Source organism: Morchella sextelata (assembly GCF_020137385.1).
Source record: "Morchella sextelata strain SCLS chromosome Unknown scls_3, whole genome shotgun sequence".
Taxonomy (NCBI): Eukaryota; Fungi; Ascomycota; class Pezizomycetes; order Pezizales; family Morchellaceae; genus Morchella; species Morchella sextelata.
The window spans coordinates 1,555,974-1,576,053 of NW_025408618.1; the positions used below are offsets into that span (position 1 = coordinate 1,555,974).

Genomic DNA, 20,080 nt, shown 5'->3' on the forward strand with positions numbered 1-20,080 from the left:
GGGGTCATCAAATGGTATCTGGCATCAATGGGCTTGTAGCAGTTGGGGAATACAATTTCATTTTGGTGGATCTATTGTTTGGCATATACATGCAGGGTATTCTGGCTTGATGCTTCAGGTATAATAGTAGGATGCTCTTTGATGATTCGTTTCATGGGCGATGGCCTTCGTCAATCATGTGAAGCATCACCGGTGGCCAAAACTTATCCCCCCTTGTGTATACGCCCAAAATGAGTGACAGAAGCGTGACAGGTAAAGTCGTCAGTAAAGTCGTCAGTGAAGTCGTCAGTAAAGTCGTCGGTAAAGTCATTAAAAATCGTCAGTAAAGTCGTCCGATCTCCCTTAAAACGACTTTCCCTCCGCCAAAATATTGACATTACCCAGCAAAATGAAATCCATTCCCGACGACTTTACTGAATATTATTTAATATTTTCAGGTACACATTTCCACGGCGCCTAGAGTAGTAGGAGCGCCATTGCCCACTGAGTTTTCTCTGATGTAAATACCTGAAGTAAATATGACCTTCAAGTCCAAGACGATACATACTTGTATGAAATATGATCGCGGTTATATATTTACATGTACATGTAGTATACAGTACCAAAAAAGCGGGTGGATCCAGTACCATATCTGGCAAAATGCAGTATTTCTACGGTATAATAGTTAAGATTCCGATGTAATTCGGAAGTTTTGCATAATTCCGTATTGGTACGTACAGTACCTATTACATCCCCTTTTTTGGTACTGTATGTAGCTATAGCCTATTCCACCCGATTCCGAACCAGTGAGTTACATATAAATTATATGTGCGTGTATGCGCGCGTAGGTGTTCCAAAATCTCCTACCGCCAAAACTCGAAAAATTGGCTATCTCCGTCTAGGGATTACTACTTGAGTGATTGAATGGCATCGATCTGCACCAGAAGTTTCCCGTACAAGTAATTTTGATCTAGCCAATTTTTCGAGTTATGGCGGTAATTCACAATTTTTACTCTCACCGGTTTACGTCAGTTCTTACAGGAAGTTCCTAATGGGTGTACCTACATAATACCATGCTAATTTGCATCATATCCTGGCTTTATGGCCCTTGACTCCCCCCGTTAAAAGCTCGGTGATATGCGCGGTCCGGGGGCTAAGCGCCACTGCGGGTTATACGAGGTACATGTATCTATATGTACATACATATAATAGGTTTCATGTGCATACTATATGTACGCCTTCCCCTCCTCTTTAATTAGAACTGTCTGGTGTACGTATGTATAAGAACCCCCTAGAAACAGCTCTGACAACAGCACCACGGATCTACACTTTCTTATTTCATAAACCCAGTATTTTGATGAACGTTGCAATGTCGTCCCCATCAATCACTCCCGGAAGCCCAGTTCATAGTTCTGAATCCAGTTTGGGTAAGTTGTCTATGTGTATAAAGCATATCAAGTATAAGTCTGATCAGCTGACACTCGAGGTCAAATACCTAGCCAACAGCACAGTACTAGCGACGCCTACTCAATCTCAGGCCTCTCATACAAGATTGAATTCCCTTCAAAATTCTAAGACCTTTCGTCTTCTCGATGAAATCTACAAACTTCGCACACATCATCCCAACATTGCATTGCGCTGTGCCGATCTTGCACTTGCACTACATCCTCACCTCGTTGTTTGCGGTACTAACTACGAGAGAACATCGGTCCTTGAAGTCATAACAGAAATGACATTTACAGATGACGAATTAATGACATTCCCAATACATCTTGTTTTCAAACGTGGGCAAAAAGCAAAGCTCTCGATGGAAATTATTCCTGATGACAGACGTTCCGAGGCCGACAAGCTCACAATAAAGCTCAAACAATATTTAGATCCTGAGAGCTTCAAAGGCTACCTTGGGGGAATGATCGAGACGGCGTATGAACAAATAGGTGCAACTTCTGCAGACCTTGACGGTGATGTCCTTCGGATTGTTCTCACTGATCCTAATGGACCTGAACTCTCAATAATCAGCCTCCCTTGGTCGGAAACGGCATACAAGGAAAACGAATACATACATGGAATCACGTCTGATCCAGGAACTACTATCCTCGCCGTAGTCGCTGCCAAGCACGATCATACAACACCAAAGTCTATTGTCAGCTTTGCAAGAAAGATGAACCCGGACGGTACACGCATTCTAGGGATCATCACAAAGCCGGACACGCTCCAATATGGTGAAGAGCGGAGTGTTATCAGATTGGCAAAAAATGAGGATGGCTACCTCGGACTAGGTTGGCATGTCCTTATGAACGGAAAGGAACGAACCTTGGATTTCGAGGATCAATGCCTTCAGGAAAACTCGTTCTTCGAAACGCATGCCTGGGAAGAAGTCCCACGGAGCATATTGGGTATCTCAAGTCTGCGTTCAAAACTAAGCTCACTGATGTTTGGCCACATCAAAACCACCGCGTCTGATATTTACGAGAAAGGAGTTGATGCACTTGAGGATTGTGAAACTCAGCTCCGAAATATGGGAAAGCAGCGATCGACTATAACTGAGCAAAGGGAATTCTTGTCTACGGTTAGCGAGGATTTTGGACACTTATGTAAGGCCGCCTTCTGCGGAGTATATAGTGACGATTTTTTCAGGGATGGAGTAAGCATCGAAGGAAAGCTCAAACGACTACGCACGGTTATTCAAGATTTGAACACCTCATTTGCTAAGGATATGAAGGCACGAGGACACCTAAAGCAGATATCAGATCATCGAATGGAGCATGGATCCGGATTGCAGCATGAAGGACAAAAGGAGCCGGGATTCCCAGAAATTATTACTCGGAAAGAAGCTGCCTCATGGGTAAAGACCTTTTTGTTTAATAGCCGTGGTTGCGAACTTCCAGGAATTTACAACCCCCTCATCATAGGCGACCTTTTCAAAGAGCAATCCAAACCGTGGGAGGCTTTAGCTCAAAGTCACCTCGATAAAACGTGGAAAATTTGCCGCAAGTTCCTGCAAGTCTTATTCCAACACATCATACCAAAAACCGAAATTGTTAATTCAATATTCTCACACCTAATTGACGAACAAATGCGTGTAAGGTTTCTTCACGCTAGTGATGAACTAAAGAGATTGCTCGCCGAGAGATCATTACACACGATTACCTTGAATGATGAATTTTTAGAAAGGAAGAATGCTATTCGAAGGAAAATAATAGAGAAACGTTGCAATCTCGCCATTCAATCTAGCGCATCTTTTGGTTGGCCCAGTGGACCTGTTACCTTGAAGCCAGACATGTTTTGTGCTACACTTACTTCATCACTCTCGGAGGACTTGGATGATAATTCTTGTAGCGAGATTTTGGATGGGATGGGTGCTTTTTACCAGGTATACAGCCAAGGATAAGAATTTCCATGCTTTCCTAATGAAATAATCTAACAGAATCTTTTTAGGCTTCCTTGGATGTATTCATACATAATGTAGCCGCCCAAGTGATCGAGCGTCATTTACTCGACAAGCTCTGGGAAATTCTCTCGCCATCCACTGTAGCACGCATGCCAGAAAGCCTAGTTTCCGATATTGCAGCGGAGTCGATAGACGACCAGTACCAGAGGAATCGGTTAGAAATAAGAAAGAAAAGCCTTCAGACATCCCTTGAAGCCTGTAGGGATGCATTGTGGGGTAACAGTATAGGTATTTGTTGACTTGGTACTTGCGCAGGCAGTTTCAAGCTTACATGAGGATCACAGGAAACACATACACTACCGGCGGTAAACCTCAGAGCTATTTTACATCGTTTATCGATCCTATGGATCTTAAGCTTATCTTCAAAAACTTATCTACTCAAGACATGACTATGCTTGAGAATCCCTCGGGGACAGAACCTGTTGGGACTAGTAGTGCGGTTCTCGCTGCGCAAAAAAATATATTTACGTGGGTGAATCCTGGTAGAGCAACGCCCCAAAGCCCAATTGTGCTAGTAGGAGGAGCAAACGTTGCAGTAGCTGGTACCAAACCAGCCACCAATCCTAATGAAGCTCTATCCACCAATATTTTTTCCCCCAAACCTATCGCCAATCCTAACGGAGCCACATCGACTAGGAGTAGTGCTTTTGATACAAAATCTACTACAAGTGCTCGTGGACTATTTGGTATAAAAGCTGATGCGTCTCTCAAAACGTCTGCCGTACCTATCGCACCCACCGTCGATCCTGCACTGGCTGAATCAAGCAAATTAAGTAAATCAACTACCTGTACGTTCTCGCACCGGGCAAAGTCACTCGAAAGTAGCACTTGTGACAACTGCTCTGATTCATATCCGTTTAGTAGCTAACTACTACGACATAGTTACTGACAAGACCTAAATTTCATCTAGCGCTGTCCTCGTTGGTTTTCGCCCGGACGGGATTTGAAGTACTCGAGGGGGAGTTTTTTATATCTCTACAGAGTATTTCAGCTGGACTGCCCCTTTCCCATGAGGAGATAAGACTGCGGGACTATCAGGCTGGGTATAGGTTCCCGTAGTAGATTGAGGTTTAAGACTAGTCATATTGTTATCTATATTATGTACGGGACATACATTTCTTATGTATGTATCCCTTCGTGTGTTTTCACGACTGTGGGCTAGTAGGCAACTTTTACTCGGTAATAAACCTAGCCCTTATTCCGTGAACCTTTTGCTGTAAAGTCACCTTCTGTGACCCCTCCTATACCTTTTTCTGGTGTCTCCACAGTCCGTAGGTAGCTAGATTTTCCGAACATCACCACGCCGTCGTGGGCCTAATATGTCTCCGTTTTTGCTCTGACGAACGAAGGGATACATGTAGTTGTTGGGAGTGTTGCCTACATTAGCTTGCCAACCCATTCGAGTGACCAGCCATGCTGCACTAATTACTGCTTCGCACTTTACGGATGCGGAAACAGAGTGCTTGGCACGCAGTGCTTGCTTTGCGAGAGCCGCAGCCCCAGGCAATCCACACAATTGAGCGTCTACCAGCCGAAAGCCCAGGTCCTGGGAGAATTGAAGGCTCTGGCGAAACTTCGAAACCCAGTATCTTGTGATCAGAAGAGCGCATACCGATCAGTTAATTAAGACCCGCTTTTCAAAATATGGTGTCCTCTATCTGCGGCCGATCTCTCCTTCCGCGAGAAGCCCCGCAGCTGCTGCCCCTCCTCCAGCATCTCTCCTCATGCCAGACAGCAACCGCTGGCCTGTTCAGGCCCCAACTCTTCCAGCACCAGCTCGTACGGAATGCCAGCAAGAAAGCCTCCTCCGCCGCCCCCAAGGCCGCCAAAAAGAAGACTCCCGATGCCGTGAAAAAGAAGCCCATATCAGCAGCTGCACCGCTCAAGACAGCGCCTCCCCTAGCAGCAGCACCAAAATACTTCTCACCCGCCGAGCAGCTGGGAAACTCGGGCAAAAAGAAAATCCTGCTCTACGCATGCAACAACCGCCTCTTTGTCGTCGGCTGCTACGGTCTCGCTGCGGGAATGATCGCTTGGAGCGTCTACACGTTCAAGACCAACATCGCAAACAGGCGCCCAGGCATGCCGGAATGGGTCGTAAAGACAACCTATGTCAGCATCTCAATCATGATGGTGCTCGCCTTGGGCGTCGCATACTACCCAACCCGCCTCATTCAGGTCATCCATGCCCACCCCATCCCCGCGACTGCGCGCTCCCCCGCCAGTGTCTCGATCACGCTGCATCGCCGCCCAATCTTGCCAACACTCCCGATGAAGAAGATTGAGATTGCGTCGCCGGATCTTATCTCGCTGGGAGAGCCGCTGCAGCCGATTGGCGTGTTGAAGGCGGCGCCGGCGGTGGAGACCCAGGTTCAGGATACGAGGAATGTGGTGACGAAGATTAGGCATGGAGTTACGGGCGCGCCGTTCAAGGTGTTTGATTTCTTTAGGAGCGCGTTGAGCACGAGTGGGTTTGTGCTGCTGAGGGCTGAGGGAGAGGGGAAGTTTAGGTTGAGTAAGGATGGGTGGGTGTGGGAGAAGAGGGGCCTGGATATGCTCTTTAAGCAGGCTATGTAGGAGAAGGAGAAGGTGAAAATGTAGATATCTGTATATATTTATATCTCGCAGTTGGAGATATTTTAGGGAGCACTGTGGTGGTTTCTGTAGATTGGGTAACAGTAGGTATCAATCACTCCACGGGATGATGGTTGCAGTGGCGGTGCATGTAATATCACTCGGGTTCTGGCGGCGGCCCAGATGACCTCCTATGAGTGCTTAGGTGCTTATATGTATACAACAACAAAGAGGCTACTACAAATCAACTGTGGCTTGTGTCGGAGAAAACGATCTCTATTTCAAAAGACTGTTCCTGTCAGCAGACAGCCCTTCATGTCATCTCCGAAGCGGTCTACGCGCTACAGTGCTAATTGTAGCGATCAACCTGTCTAGGAGAATTACGAGGGGATGTGAATCCCATGAAGACTCATAGGCTGTGTACACTGTATACTGTATCGATGGTCTTCGCAATCAATAATAGGTCATGTATTCCTCTATCTCCAGTAAAACAGGCCGGGCTACATGCATCGGGATCAATCCAAACAGGGGACATAAAACCTCTCGGCATGCCGAGCACTAGTTCCGGTTCTGGCTGGCGGCGCCGAGAAATCCGAAAACCCTTCAGAATTTTTCAGCGCTTTCCCCAACACAGCACAGCACCTAAGTGATAGAAGGAGAAAAGCTGTATCTACCGCCAAGCGCACGGTAACTCAAACAGCTTGCAAATTCCAACGGAGAAATAATTATCCTGTTTCGTAGATAAGGGTTTCCTTTCTGGCCCTTCTAGAAAATTAGCGATTTTTTTGTTGGGCGAGGGAAGTTTCACCCTGGTCCAACGACAAAAAAACCACTCCGAGTGAAGTGAAGTGAGAAGCTGGCTGGCTGGCTGGCTGGATGGCTGGCTGGCGGAAGCGGGAACCACAATCAAAAAAGTTCAACGCCCACCACCACCACCACCACCTCCACTACTCCCCCCCAACAACCTCTTCGAGTTCCTCCGTCAACAACCTGTTCCCCCCAACACCATTACTCGACAACGACGCCATATCCCTCCTCCTCCGTAAATCTCTAATAATGTCTGCTTCGTTCCGCCGACTCTCAAACAGGCTAATTGGCACTGTCCCCAGTGCTCCATTACGGCGACAGGTTCTTACCAGAGGTATAGAGGTCCCTCTCTTAGCGGCACCTCCGCCGCCGCCACGATTTTGGGAATGATCGTTGTGGGGGCAATTACAGCTATGGCTAACATTGTTATTATTCACAGGGATTCGAGCGACGGCTGCGAACAATGCCGCTTCGAACTTGAACATGCCTGCGCTGAGTCCGACCATGACTGAGGGCACCATTGGTAGCTGGAAGGTTAAGGAAGGTTGGTGGCTTCTCATCTATCTCTAGACAAAATTACTACACGATAATAAAGAAGAGATTGGGACTAAATACTGATGGAATTGTGGGGTGGGCAGGTGATGAGTTTTCTGCGGGAGATGTCCTGTTGGAGATTGAGACCGATAAGGCCCAGATGGATGTCGAGGCCCAGGAAGACGGTATCATGGCTAAGATAATGGTATATTTACTACTTTTTACATACCCGCCACACAGCTACTTATTGGGATTAGATCAATGCCGGAGCCAAAGCTGTTCAGGTCGGCACCCGTATTGCCGTCATCGCAGAGCAGGGTGATGATATATCCGCCCTTGAGCTCCCGGCCGAGGACAACGCCGGCCCTGGACCCAAATCAGTCGACAAGAAATCCGCAAAGAAAGACACCACCTCACCACCGCCGGAAGACAGGCCGGCTAAGGTAGAGTCTTCAGCTTCCTCTACGCCCGACACAGCTCAGAACCACGCCACTCCCGTGACCCCCACCACACCATCTCCATCAGTTGCGCACCTGCTCCGCACGCATGGAGTCTCGAAGGAGGATGCTTCGCGAATTGCGGGGACTGGGCCAAAGGGAAGGTTGTTGAAGGGAGATGTTCTGGCGTTCCTCGGAACAATTGAGAAGGGCTGGCCGAAGGAGCTGGGGAGCAGGATTGCGAAGGGCGGGAAGTTGGACTTGAGCAATATCAAGATTGCACCGCCGAAGAAGAAGGAACCTGCCCCCAAGAAGGCTGTGGAGGAGAAGAAGGTCGAGGTTCCTCGGGATAGTGAATTGATGTTGGAGGTTTCATTCAGCGAGGTTTTGAAGGTGCAGAGCAAGCTTCAAGGTACGTCTACGTCTTAGAACTTACTCTCCGAAATTGCGGAATATTGACAATGTGAAATAGCAACCCTCGGCGTCCACCTCCCTCTTTCATCATTCATCACCAAAGCTACCGAGAAAGCCAACCAGAACCTCCCCGCCTCGCCTCTTCCCCCCACTGCCGCCGAGCTCTTCGATGAGATTCTCGGTTTTCCGTCTTCTCGCACCCCCAAGGCCTCCCGCGGGACTTTCACTCCCCAGATCACCGCACTCCCATCAGCCACATTCGTTGACTCTGCACCATCAGCAGAGCTTGATATAATCGATATCCTCGCCGGAACTACCGCACCTACCCCAGCCAAGAAAGTCCTCCCACCGCACTCCGGAATCGCTGCGACAGAGCCAAACGTCTTCAGCCTGGTTGTACCAAGGATAGAGGAGGCGCGAGCAAAGGTGTTCTTGGAGAAGGTTAAGGGGTACTTGGAGAAGGATCCTGGAAGCCTGGTACTGTAGATGCTAGTTTTATTGTAGGTCGATAGTTTGCATGGAGTTGTTGTCGTTGTCGCATGGTGGGGAGGGCTACTATTTAGTGCGTATTTTATATATCCTTTTTCTTAACTACTATGAATCGAGAGCTTGATAGAGGCTGGGGGTTATTTTTGTACTGTTTGATTTGAGCGCGGAAGAAAAAAGTACCGTGGGTGATGTATACTGGGGGTGATACATATAAATTCATTTTCTTCTCTGCTTTTGTTCTTTTTTCACCTCTTTTAGATTGGGCTCTCCGGCCATTCCCACCTTTGCAAGCATATGGGCAACGGCCGGATAAGCCTTGTAGTCACCACATCTTCTCCTTCCGGAAACGACACAATCCATCTTGCACATGGCAATCGACCCAAGTCCCTCTCGTTATGCTTATATCCTAACACGCGGTGTTAACCCCACTAGTATGCATGCACCCCACCCGGCACAGCTTCCAAGGAGATGACGGATTAACCCGCGCCTGTCAGCTTACGTACGTACGGGGGTCAAAATGCGTATATATTTATGGCCATGTCGTCCTCGTGCAAGCTGTCCCGAGGGTATGAGTTAGGGTGCATGCAGAAATTGGGTTTGTTGGTGGGAGCGGGGGAGTGTGGGAGTGGGAGTGGGAGATGGGGCTTGTTGGAAGATGGTGCTGGTGACGGTTCTGATGTACTTGGGGGGGGGGTAGCTCTCACTTGGGGGGAGGGGGGTGTAGTCACACAATGTGTTTATCGTGCCAAGATGTACCTGTTGAGAGCTTGGTGGCCGGTATGATGTTAGAGGGTGTCGGGCCGTCATGGCCGTCATGGGTGATCACTCGATGTTGGCCTGCAATGATGGTGGGAAGATTGCCTGTCTTGGGCGCGTGTGGACAGAAAGGATGAGTACACACATAGTCGTCGCTGTAAGTTTGGGCACAGGGAGGTATATAAAGTTTCTAGCCCCTAAATAACCCAACTTTTATCCTTCTTACGAGAATGGCGTAGATGTTTTCGCTGCAACGGGACAGAATCTTTCTCCGAGTGATAATCCGTGAAGTAGGCTTACTCTTGGTTGATTGTTAAAAGTGCGTTGGACGGAAAAGAAGGCCGATGTCTTGAGGCTTGGTCGGTACTTTAGTAGAAGTTCTTGCGGAGGTTGGTTGGACATCCGAATAAGGTTTCTCTAATTGGGGAAGGGTTGAGATTTAATTCCATTCATCCACACCTTCCCCAACCCAAGATAATGCATTCGGTAAGCCGTGCTAGCTGTAGACTGTCTAATATACTGTAAATAAGTGCAGATAGTATTCTCGCTGTCTGGGAACTCAGGTGCCTATGTAGCTAGACATCGTGTTGGAATATGCATAATTTTGAAAAACCAGATAGCTTCAGAAATAGGGGACTGTGAGGGGTGTCGATACTGCATACTCAAGCCTATCAGGCTAGGGTTATGTATAATTGATCTACTTGTGTGTGCAGGTCTTCGAGACAGGTGACGACAGTTGTCGTCATAGCTGAGCTATATATTAGAAGCAAGAGGCTCTTCATCTCTCCTCCTTCTTCACCATATTGACAAATCACCGAGACAAGACAGACAGCCCAGGCCTTCTGCCCTTATAGGCTTGGGGCCACCACTGCAGCGGGATCCGTTTTTTCTTGGGTCGGTCTTCGGTCTTCTAAAGATGAGATCAGGGCTGTGTGTTTCTTTCTCGGTGACCAGGATGGAGGTTGGATTGGAACCAACCACCATTTGGGCATCACAGCCAGCGAGCATCAGTCGCTTTGGATGGTATACCTACATACATGTCATTCACGGCGAATACCCCGCGCTTGGTCACCTGCGCTCGCGGCAGGGCTGTCCCGGATCCGCGGAGAGCAAACATCGTTAATCCATCCTAGATAAGTAAAACACCTCACTTCAAACCAAACGGAAGTACCTATCATACCTTGCCAAAATTATCCTACTCACAATACGAATCTCTAGACGCGTGAAAGCGCAACCTATCCCGGATCACCAACCATCACTCACCACCCCTCCACCACCAATCTAGATCTGCCCACCTCACAGTTTTTTTTTTTTTTTTTTTTTTTTCTGATTCCCGCGGATCGGGTTACTGGTTAATACCATCGGTACGAATCGGAGAGCCATTAAACACAAAAACAAGAAAAAACAACGAAAAATGCCAATGCACTTCACTTCTCGCCACTTTCTTGCTTTTTTCCCTTTCTTTTCTTTGGACGGTACGGTAATCCTACGAACCGCGAGATTCCGAGGCTGCATGCCCCGATATCTATCTACATACTCTATCTATCCACCGCGGCTGAACGTTCAAACGCCCCCGTATTTGACCGGGGAATGGAAAAAAGTAAGGCCTCGAGGAAAAAAAAGAAAAAACGAGACGGGGAGAGACAGAAAGCTGCTTCTCGGTGTGAGGGGGCGAGAAAGCGAGTGAGTGAGCCCTTTCAAGATTATGGGGCTGCTATTGTAATAAAAAACGTTACGAAGATATTACAAGGTCGGACGGTATTATCATATAGGGTATACCGGTCTTGTCAAGAAAGACCTCTAAGGTTCTGTGGCTGATAGATGGCAGGTCGGTTGGCTACATACATGTACCAATTAGTATTTATGCCCACATCTTGAAGGTAAGTATGTACTTTAGATCCTAGTGCCTACTATTACGGTACATAGACCCATCTCCGCCAGAATCGCCAGAATCACCTTCTGCTGTGGATCCTAGTAACATTGAGGTTTGCGGTACCATGTGCCTTAGTCATGGTCAACAGCCACAGCCACAACCGCTCTGTAGTCCAGAGTCCAGACCCATGCGGCTCCGCAAGCGTTGGTCCGTGCGTATTGCGGGGGAGGGGATGAGAGGGGCCCTCGGCAGCTTCCGAAAAGGGTTCGTTTTGGAATTTGGATCTCTCCCGTTCCATCCATACATATCTCCCTACCCCGGCCACCACCAAAACCGGAGGTAGAGAAAAGCGATTCGAAATATCAACCCGACACTCTTTCCCACCGTTTAAGGAAAACTAAAGATTACCTGGTCGATCTACCCTGGTCACTCCCGGAGTATCGCGATTGAAAGATATGTGGGTCTATAGGTACTGGTACATGATAGGAGGAGTTGGTCACGTCCACCTAGCCTAGGGGCCTTCTGAAATATGGCGAAAAGGGCTTGAGGAAAGTGTTGAGATATCACAAGTCTCAATTAATCACTTCTACATCACAGAAACACAGTTCACTCACCTCCTTCCATCTACCAAACCGACTTATTCAAGAGATGTCCCGGATGAACGGGTAGATATCGATATGAGTAGGTAAGATCTGATACGGGGCAGAACCTGCCCATATCATCTCCACACATTCATATCACAAAACCGCCCCAAAAGAAGCAATCCGAGAGCAAAAGAATCCGGGACAGATGGAGCGGCGGGGGTGATATCGAACGGATTTCTTAAGAGAAATCGCAAAAGAGTGAAACCGAAGCGTAAAATGTTCCCGAGTAAAGGGAACAAACACACTACATAAATGTAACTCATGATTGCCAAGATTCATGGTATACATTTTCTATTCGTTATCACAAGCTGTCATATCACCAGAGAGGCATTGCGCAACGCAACGCAACATCCATCCCATACTAACCTTCCCGGATACCTCCCCCCTACCTGGCTATGTAGCCATCGAAGAGGAGAAGAAAAAAAAAAAAACAGGGGGAAGAACGAAAAACATCGGAATCATAAATCGGAAATCGGAAATCCTAATCGTAAAAATAAAATAAAATAATAAAAACAGGAGTAATCTCTACACCCCGCGTCTAGGGTACATGTAGTCATCCCCCATTTCCACCTTTTCCCACCTTCTACTTCCCCCTCCACTCCCCCACCCACGTGCGTAAGTGACAGTCTGGAATCCGGCCGTTGGATGCGTATGGGCATGTATGTGCTCCCCACAATTAAATCGGGGAGAAGTATCTATGTGGCTTGGTCATCGAAATCACATCGATATCGTGGGCGAGTTGGTTGGGGAAGCATATTGCAAGGTCACGAGGGGCAGGAAAAAGCAGCCTTACAGACAGACAGGAGAAGAAAAAAGGTCAGCAAGGGGAAACCCCCCTCTCCCGGGAGACTGTATGTAATTGTCAGGGACACCAAGTAGGTACAGGCACAACGATGTATAGTCTCGTGCCCAAGTTCCTCTCTCAGGTGCCCGCTACGATAAGGATATGATGGATGGGAAACGGGCCTAAGACGCAATGAGATAAATAAGACATGATCATCCGGGAGACTTAAGGGAACGTAAAAAAAATATGCGTCTGGAACAACCGGGAAGGGGAGGGGGAACCACATGCCGAAAATAACTATGGACTCAAGAAGACATAAATTTTGATAACAAGACTTTCATACCCCGCCATCTAACCCCACTACCAATCATCAAAAAATACATACCGAAGCAACGCGAACCAACTACGTAAAAAGGAATATAAGAAGTGTATTTGAGGAAAAGAAAGTGTTAACCAGAAACAGGCATTAATCATGTAAAACCAACAGAAGCGTAATCATTCACAAAGGGTTTTCTCGCTCAAAACCTGCTATGAAAACGCAAAGCAGTGATTAAAACGAGAGGGAAACATTGAGTAGAGCACATGAATATTCCTTTCAACAGATTTGGTTTCCTTTGGCTTTTGTACTCGCCGCTCTGAAAATTTCCAGGACGCAGTTACATACCACAAGTCGCACCTGGAATCAGCTGCCCAACCATCTCACCTTTATCATGGCTGGTTCCCACATTGTCGCTGCACGTAGCTTTATCCACCGATATCATTTCATTTCTCAAACACAAACACAAAACACGACAGCAACCATTCATAGAAGAATAGGGTTCGTCAGGATCAAAAAAAAATATGGAGACCCCACTTCACCGTTTTGAACCTCAACTAATTCCTAGCCCCCTTTTCCTCTTGAATGTTTTTCTTTAAAATAAGAGAAGCCCCCCAATTAAAATCTCTAGCAAGCGTACCGGACCCCGCCCATCCAACACATTCTCAATATCACCGTAGACCTTTCACAGCCAACGTTGACGTTGATAAAGAAATTAAATGTTGATTCACTTCTTCTTCTGCTTCCTGGGGGGAGTAACCGGTCTGCCCGCACCCATGCCACCATATACGTACTTCTGCTTCTTCTCGGCGGGTTTCAAGATCTAGGTAACACAAGAATTAGAATCGAGACCAAGTGACAGGTCATAGCGGGTATTTTGCCAGGCATATTTGATTGAACACGTACTTGGAAGGAGCAAAGCAAGCTTTCATCGACACTCATCATAGCTCCAGCGTTGTCGAACTCGCCACAGTAATTGGGCGCCGAAAACAATGTGACGAGTTGTCTCTTGGAGAAGAACTCGTAGCCGTCTTCGACGACTTGATGCGCACGACAGATCAAATCCATGTCATGTTTCTGAAGGAATCGGGACACAACGTCGGGTCCAAAGGTGAATGAAACACCACGGTCGTTCTCGCTCCAGCCGGTTATATCCTTATCGGGATCTGACCATAAGAGATCGCAAAGGAGGCCGCAGTCGGGAATCTAGTTTTCAAGTGGAATAGTTAGAACCGGATTTTTCTAATATACGCTGTCCAACATGTAGGGTGATTACATCAGTAGGTCTCATAACCCTGCGAATCTGTTCCATGGAGTTAAGATCCGGAGACAATCCTCCGTGCATGGTGAAAATCTTCTCGTCAATGATGGCAGCGATGGGAAGGCAGTTAAAGCAGTCGGTGAAGGTCTTCCATAGCTTGATATTGTATCGCCGCTTGCACTCGTCGTAGAATCCGTAGATACGGTTGATTGAGGCACACTCGTGGTTACCGCGCAAAATGAAGAAATTTTCGGGGTACTTAATCTTGTATGCTAGAAGCAAGCAGATAGTTTCTAGAGATTGTTTGCCTCGATCGACATAATCACCGAGGAAGAGATAATTGGCTTCGGGGGGGAAGCCACCATACTCGAACAATCTTAGAAGGTCGTAGTATTGGCCGTGGATATCTCCACAGATCTGTATGTGAGAATCATATATCAGCAATTCACTGCCGAGACCCTGTGGCCGCCGAAACCGGCATCATGAGGCGATAGTGCAGCATACCTTAATGGGTGCCTCTAGTTCAAGGAGAATGGGCTGTGAGATAAAAATCTCCCTGGCCTTTGTGCACAAGTAGCGAATTTCGGCCTCGAGCAGTTGAACCTGCTTTCCGGGGCGGCTACCACGGACCTCTAACAGTCTGTCGATGATAGAATCCAAGTCGACGTCGGCTTGATCCGCCATTGTTGCAAACGAGCGGGGTGGGGGGGTTTAAAAAAAAAAGAAAGGGAAAAAAAAAAAAGAAGGAAAGGAAGAGGCAAAGGGAAGAAGGTTTAAGGGAACAGGAACCGGGACTTGAGTCTGTTGGGAGCTCGGATCTGAGCACCCACGCGTTTCGGGTTAGCCTTAACTTTGTTCTTTTCGTTGACCCGATGCGCAAACGAATTTTGATAGCGATGGCGACGGTGGAGGGATAAACAATGGAGGGGGTGTACATACCTGATTTTTATCTGAGGTTTCTGCAGGAAGAAGGGGTTCTTTGACGAGACCGTCGTGCGCGGAGTGTCTTTGCGCTCTTTTGCAGCTGCTAGCGGGCAAATTTTCTTTGCAATACGCAGGGGCTATTGTTGATTGATGGAAAACTTGGGGGGAGGGGGCTGCTCAATCAGAAGAAAGACACGCAAGGACGATCTACACGGTCTTTGTCTCGCAGAATAGCAAGAATTTGTTATTTCGCTGTTGATAAGAAAACGCAAGTTTGAAGATGAATGATGATGGTGATTCTGACGATAGAAGATAGATGATGACTGATGGTGGATGGGGCTGTATGATTCAGATGGCTGTTAGAACGAAGGGTCAAGGACAGCAAGGCTGTGTTATGGTATGAAGTGTTTGAGGGACTGGATGCAGCGGGATAGTATGGTAACAAGAATCGGTAACGGGGAAGACAGGCACAACGATGGTAGCGGCGAAAAAAGTGAGGCGGCTTGTTAGGAGTACTGACGATGCGACAGAGAAAGCTAAGCAACAGAGGGATGCTTGAAGGTTTTGCGGGGACTGGTAGTGGAGAAGAAGGGTTGATTCACGGCGAAGAAGATCAGTGAATTGTTATGAGGAGAGATAGGGTAGGCAGTAGAGTAGGTAAGTTGCACAGCGTGCAGGAGTGGTTGTGGTTGTGGTGAAGTGGGATTGGGCGGTGGTGTGGGTTGGCTTTGACCGAGTAGTAGGGGGTGTGGACGGCGGAGAAATGGGAGAGTACTCTAGGTAGAGAGAGGGCTAAAAAAAAAAAAAAAGGAAAAAGGAAAAACGGGGAAAAAGGAAATAAATATAATGATTAAAGCGGTTTTTGAGAAACGAACTTGAGGGGATCAAGAAAAGGAATCACCCCTCCTTGTACAACGCTCTCTACTTCACCAGAGTTCACCTCATTCCTAAATGTCCGTTTCTCTCTATGATTCACCGACCTCTGCTGAAGATGCACAGGATCCCTTCGTTGCCGCATCCACGCTCTGGTAACATCCTTTGTACGCTCTGGCACGGATAAAGATGTGGCCCAGATGGGGAAATCACTACGGAAAACTACAGGCAAGCACCGTTGCAGGCTCCACCCACGACCTTCTGCAAAACTGCAAATAAATAAAGATGCATAGAGAAAATAATAAACAAGAGAGCATCTCTTTCCAACCAGCCGGACGGGTTTAAGAAACAGCTGTCGCTGGGTTCCGTTAGTCGCTTTTCGGTTGTCCCCCTTGTTTCTTTTTTTGGAACGAAGTCAATATCCACCTAAACGCTCTCAGATAAGCGTGCGCAACAAGCTCTCAGATCAGTACCGTAGCTGATCCATAAAGCAGATATGTACCAAGCTTATAAAATTGAACGGGGCAATGGGTTATAGAGAATTCCAAGGTTCCTGGGAGACAACAGCCCTGCATGGTGGCCATATTGTTACCAAGTTTCGAGCAGATCTTCAAGTGTGCAAACAAATGGGAAATGGGACGAGTAGCAAGGGAGTAAGAAAGGGAGAGCGCAGCGGATATATCGACACGCAAAGGAGTATACTTGTTCATCAAGCCAGTTATATTCGATCTATGTCTCTGTCCTTTTTAATCTATTGTCTATCCTGCGTTCATGGGCAATCAGCAACACCCAAACCAACTCAGATGGGACATGGAGGAACATTGAACGGTTAGGTTGGAGCAGGTCGCCGCAGTGGGTAAAAGAGAGCCTTCGCAAGGGAAGTAGAGTATATACATGTGTTCGTGAAATCGTTGGATACATGTATCTTTAAAAGGCTCCTAAGTTAACTGCCGTTGCTGACCTCCCTTAATCTTTGGACAGAGATGGATGGAGCCGATGGGAACACGGGAGGCAGCACACTGCTGCTTGCCTGCCTGTCTACTCTACAGTCGTGTGTGTGTGCTGTGGCTCTCAGTTCTCAAACGAAACCCCCCACGCATCCCAGGTTAGGCATCCATATGCGGAGCACTGCTGCTGCACAAAGAGAAGACTCAAATCTCTGTAAACTTCATTTCGTCCTCTGCAACCAGCTACATATGAGGAATCCTACACTCGCATTCTCCAGTGACTTTAAGTGGAAACAAGAATATAAGATTGCTGGTTATCAGTTTCAACAAGCAATATGCATGATAGGACAACCGAGAATAAGCGAGAGGATCAATGTTCATTCGTCAGTTTACATGGTGGACTGTGGATTATTGGTCATCATCATCATCATCATCATCATCATCAATATCTATTAGAAAATGTGGACAGACGTTGGGTTTAGTAGTAGGGTGGTTTGGGGTTCAAGAAAAGAAAGCACGCGACTGGACACATTCCACCTTCCTTCCGCCTTCTCTTCCTAGCCTGCTGGGGACGCCCGTTGGTCCCAGGGATCGTAAAGCCGAGAGCCTTGGCTAACCGATAACGATAACCTCCGCGCCTCTACAACGTCCCCACGTATGGCATAATCCCAGGTTCCCGGGTCTCCTCAATTATCGTGTCCCCTCTTTCAACACAGTATTTCTTCTCCCACTCCCCAATTCAAATTTGTATCTTCCTGGTCTTATCTCATACACCCCCCCTCCCCCAAACCAATCCCGGTTGCTTCCATTTTCATATCTTCGTGAAACATGACTTCGTTACTCCGTCGCTCCGTTACGGTGGGAGCTCGCGCTGTCAGAGCTCCTCCTCACAACCAATTGAACTTTCCCCGTAGTGGATACGCTACCCTTTCAACTGCCTCGCCGTACTTCAATAATGAGCCGAGTGGACCATCCGTGACGACTTCAATCCCTGGCCCTGTATCAAAGAAGGCAATTGATGAGCTAGACTCTGTTTTTGATACAAGAAGCTTAAACATGATTTGCGATTATGAGAAGAGTGTGGGGAATTATATCGCGGATTTGGACGGTAATGTGGGGTTTTAAATCTATGGCTAAATACACACGTTTGCTAACCGGCCCTATGGATTCATAGATGTTGTTGGACGTGTCAGTTCTCAATGCATCAAAATGTGCATTTTTGGTTTTGGTTTTTCCCGGTTGGTTGACGTATCGATAGGTACTCCCAGATTGCGTCTATTCCGGTTGGCTACAACAACCCGCACCTCCACGCCACTGCCTCTTCTCCAGAGTCGATCAATTTCATAGTTAATCGCCCAGCGCTCGGTAACTTCCCGCCTGGGAATTGGGCTTCCATCTTGAAAAGTGGAATTCTTTCGGTTGCCCCTAAAGGCTTAAATCAGGTCTTTACTGGTATGGCTGGATCAGATGCCATCGAGACATCGTATAAGGCTGCATTTATGTACAGGCGCCGCATCGAGCGTGGTGAAGGTGTGGATTTTACTTCTCAGGAGATCGAGAGCGCAATGAAGAATCAATCTCCCGGATCCCCAGACCTTGCAATTATGAGCTTTAAGAAAGCATTCCACGGAAGGCTTTTCGGAAGTTTGAGTACTACTAGGAGCAAACCAGTACACAAGCTCGATATTCCCGCGTTCGATTGGCCGCAGGCTTCTTTCCCGGTGTTGAAATACCCGCTAGAAGACAATGTTGAGGCAAACAAGAAGGAGGAACAGCGCTGTCTTGCAGAGGTCGAGGACATCATAAAGACCTGGCGTTGTCCAATCGCGGCAGTTGTTATCGAACCCATCCAATCCGAGGGAGGTGACAACCATGCATCGCCGGTATTCTTTCAGGGTCTCCGGGACATCACCAAGAGACATGGTGTTCTTTTCATTGTTGATGAGGTCCAGACAGGTGTAGGTGCTACGGGTAAGTTCTGGGCCCATGAACATTGGGGACTTGATTCTCCACCTGATATGGTGACTTTCTCCAAGAAGGCACAAACTGCTGGGTACTATTTTGGCAACAGCCTGTTAAGGCCAAATATGCCTTATAGGCAGTTTAACACCTGGATGGGAGATCCGGTTAGAGCGATCCTCTTCCGCGGCATTATTGAAGAGATTCAGAGGTTGGATCTGGTCAAGAATACAGTAAGAAATGTCTTTGAACTCTTATAATTTAAATTAATGGAAATTGATTGAAAATAGGCCGAGACAGGTGCCCACCTCTACTCAGGCCTCAAAGAACTCGCCTCCAGGTACCCAGACAAAATCCAAAATCTTAGAGGAAAGGACCGCGGAACCTTCATCGCCTGGGATACCCCTGGTAGAGATGCTTTCTTGAAAAAGATGAAAACAGTTGGCGTCAATATCGGCGGGTCTGGAGAGTCAGCTGTGAGGCTGAGACCTATGCTGGTCTTCCAAAAGCATCATGGTATGTGGATTGATATACAGTTCGTCAATTTTGACCGAGTGCTGACCTCCATTAACCACAGTCAATATGCTTCTCGAGAGGATTGAACAAGCTTATAAAGCTTAATTTTTGTAGTAATGCTCTAAACCCCCAATGACTGAAGTTATGGTGTGATGATGGAAAGATGTTTCTCGTAGTAGCGTTTGTCATGATAACTCACGTAATTATGGTTTGTTGACTTCAGTTCCTTCTTTTAAGGTACATACGTACTTATACCACCGTTATTTATTGTCTGAACTATTTTAAGTACATGTATTTACATACCCAAGCGCCATCACGATTTGGGCATATTTACTTATTTTCTCCAATGTTTTCACATACTATCACTCGGCAACTCGCATCAAGATTGGTGTAAGAAGCAGAGATTTCCACAAGTATGGCATTACTCTAATTCTAACCTTTTGCTTGTTTTGAGCCTTCTGGCCCCATTGCCACGTCATAGTTATCTCTGCTTTCATCCCATAAGTACGAAGTTCAGTCTAGAAGAAAGCAAAAAAGCACAC

At 47.2% G+C, this 20,080-nt stretch overlaps 5 protein-coding genes across 5 annotated transcripts; 4 read left to right on the forward strand and 1 right to left on the reverse strand.

The window, feature by feature from the left end:
• Positions 1-1,708: 1,708 nt before the first annotated feature.
• On the forward strand, positions 1,709-4,489 carry H6S33_009241 (uncharacterized protein; the record flags this gene model as incomplete). Its single annotated transcript, XM_044840615.1, has 4 exons — positions 1,709-3,352; positions 3,418-3,658; positions 3,715-4,218; positions 4,341-4,489. 4 exons carry the CDS (start codon positions 1,709-1,711, stop codon positions 4,487-4,489), a joined length of 2,538 nt encoding a protein of 845 aa, XP_044698056.1.
• A 585-nt stretch (positions 4,490-5,074) lies between these two features.
• Positions 5,075-6,007, forward strand: H6S33_009242 (uncharacterized protein; the record flags this gene model as incomplete). Its single annotated transcript, XM_044840616.1, has 1 exon — positions 5,075-6,007. The coding sequence occupies one exon, from the start codon at positions 5,075-5,077 to the stop codon at positions 6,005-6,007; it is 933 nt and encodes a 310-aa protein (XP_044698057.1).
• Positions 6,008-7,060: 1,053 nt separating this feature from the next.
• H6S33_009243 (uncharacterized protein) lies at positions 7,061-8,682 on the forward strand (the record flags this gene model as incomplete). The annotated part of the gene is made up of 5 exons (XM_044840617.1): positions 7,061-7,145; positions 7,251-7,355; positions 7,450-7,550; positions 7,603-8,194; positions 8,255-8,682. The coding sequence occupies 5 exons, from the start codon at positions 7,061-7,063 to the stop codon at positions 8,680-8,682; spliced, it is 1,311 nt and encodes a 436-aa protein (XP_044698058.1).
• A 5,103-nt stretch (positions 8,683-13,785) lies between these two features.
• On the reverse strand, positions 13,786-15,003 carry H6S33_009244 (uncharacterized protein; the record flags this gene model as incomplete). The annotated part of the gene is made up of 4 exons (XM_044840618.1): positions 13,786-13,881; positions 13,965-14,264; positions 14,335-14,736; positions 14,824-15,003. The coding sequence occupies 4 exons, from the start codon at positions 15,001-15,003 to the stop codon at positions 13,786-13,788; spliced, it is 978 nt and encodes a 325-aa protein (XP_044698059.1).
• Positions 15,004-17,891: 2,888 nt separating this feature from the next.
• On the forward strand, positions 17,892-19,643 carry H6S33_009245 (uncharacterized protein; the record flags this gene model as incomplete). Its single annotated transcript, XM_044840619.1, has 5 exons — positions 17,892-18,176; positions 18,238-18,251; positions 18,322-19,255; positions 19,313-19,538; positions 19,600-19,643. The coding sequence occupies 5 exons, from the start codon at positions 17,892-17,894 to the stop codon at positions 19,641-19,643; spliced, it is 1,503 nt and encodes a 500-aa protein (XP_044698060.1).
• Positions 19,644-20,080: the final 437 nt, after the last annotated feature.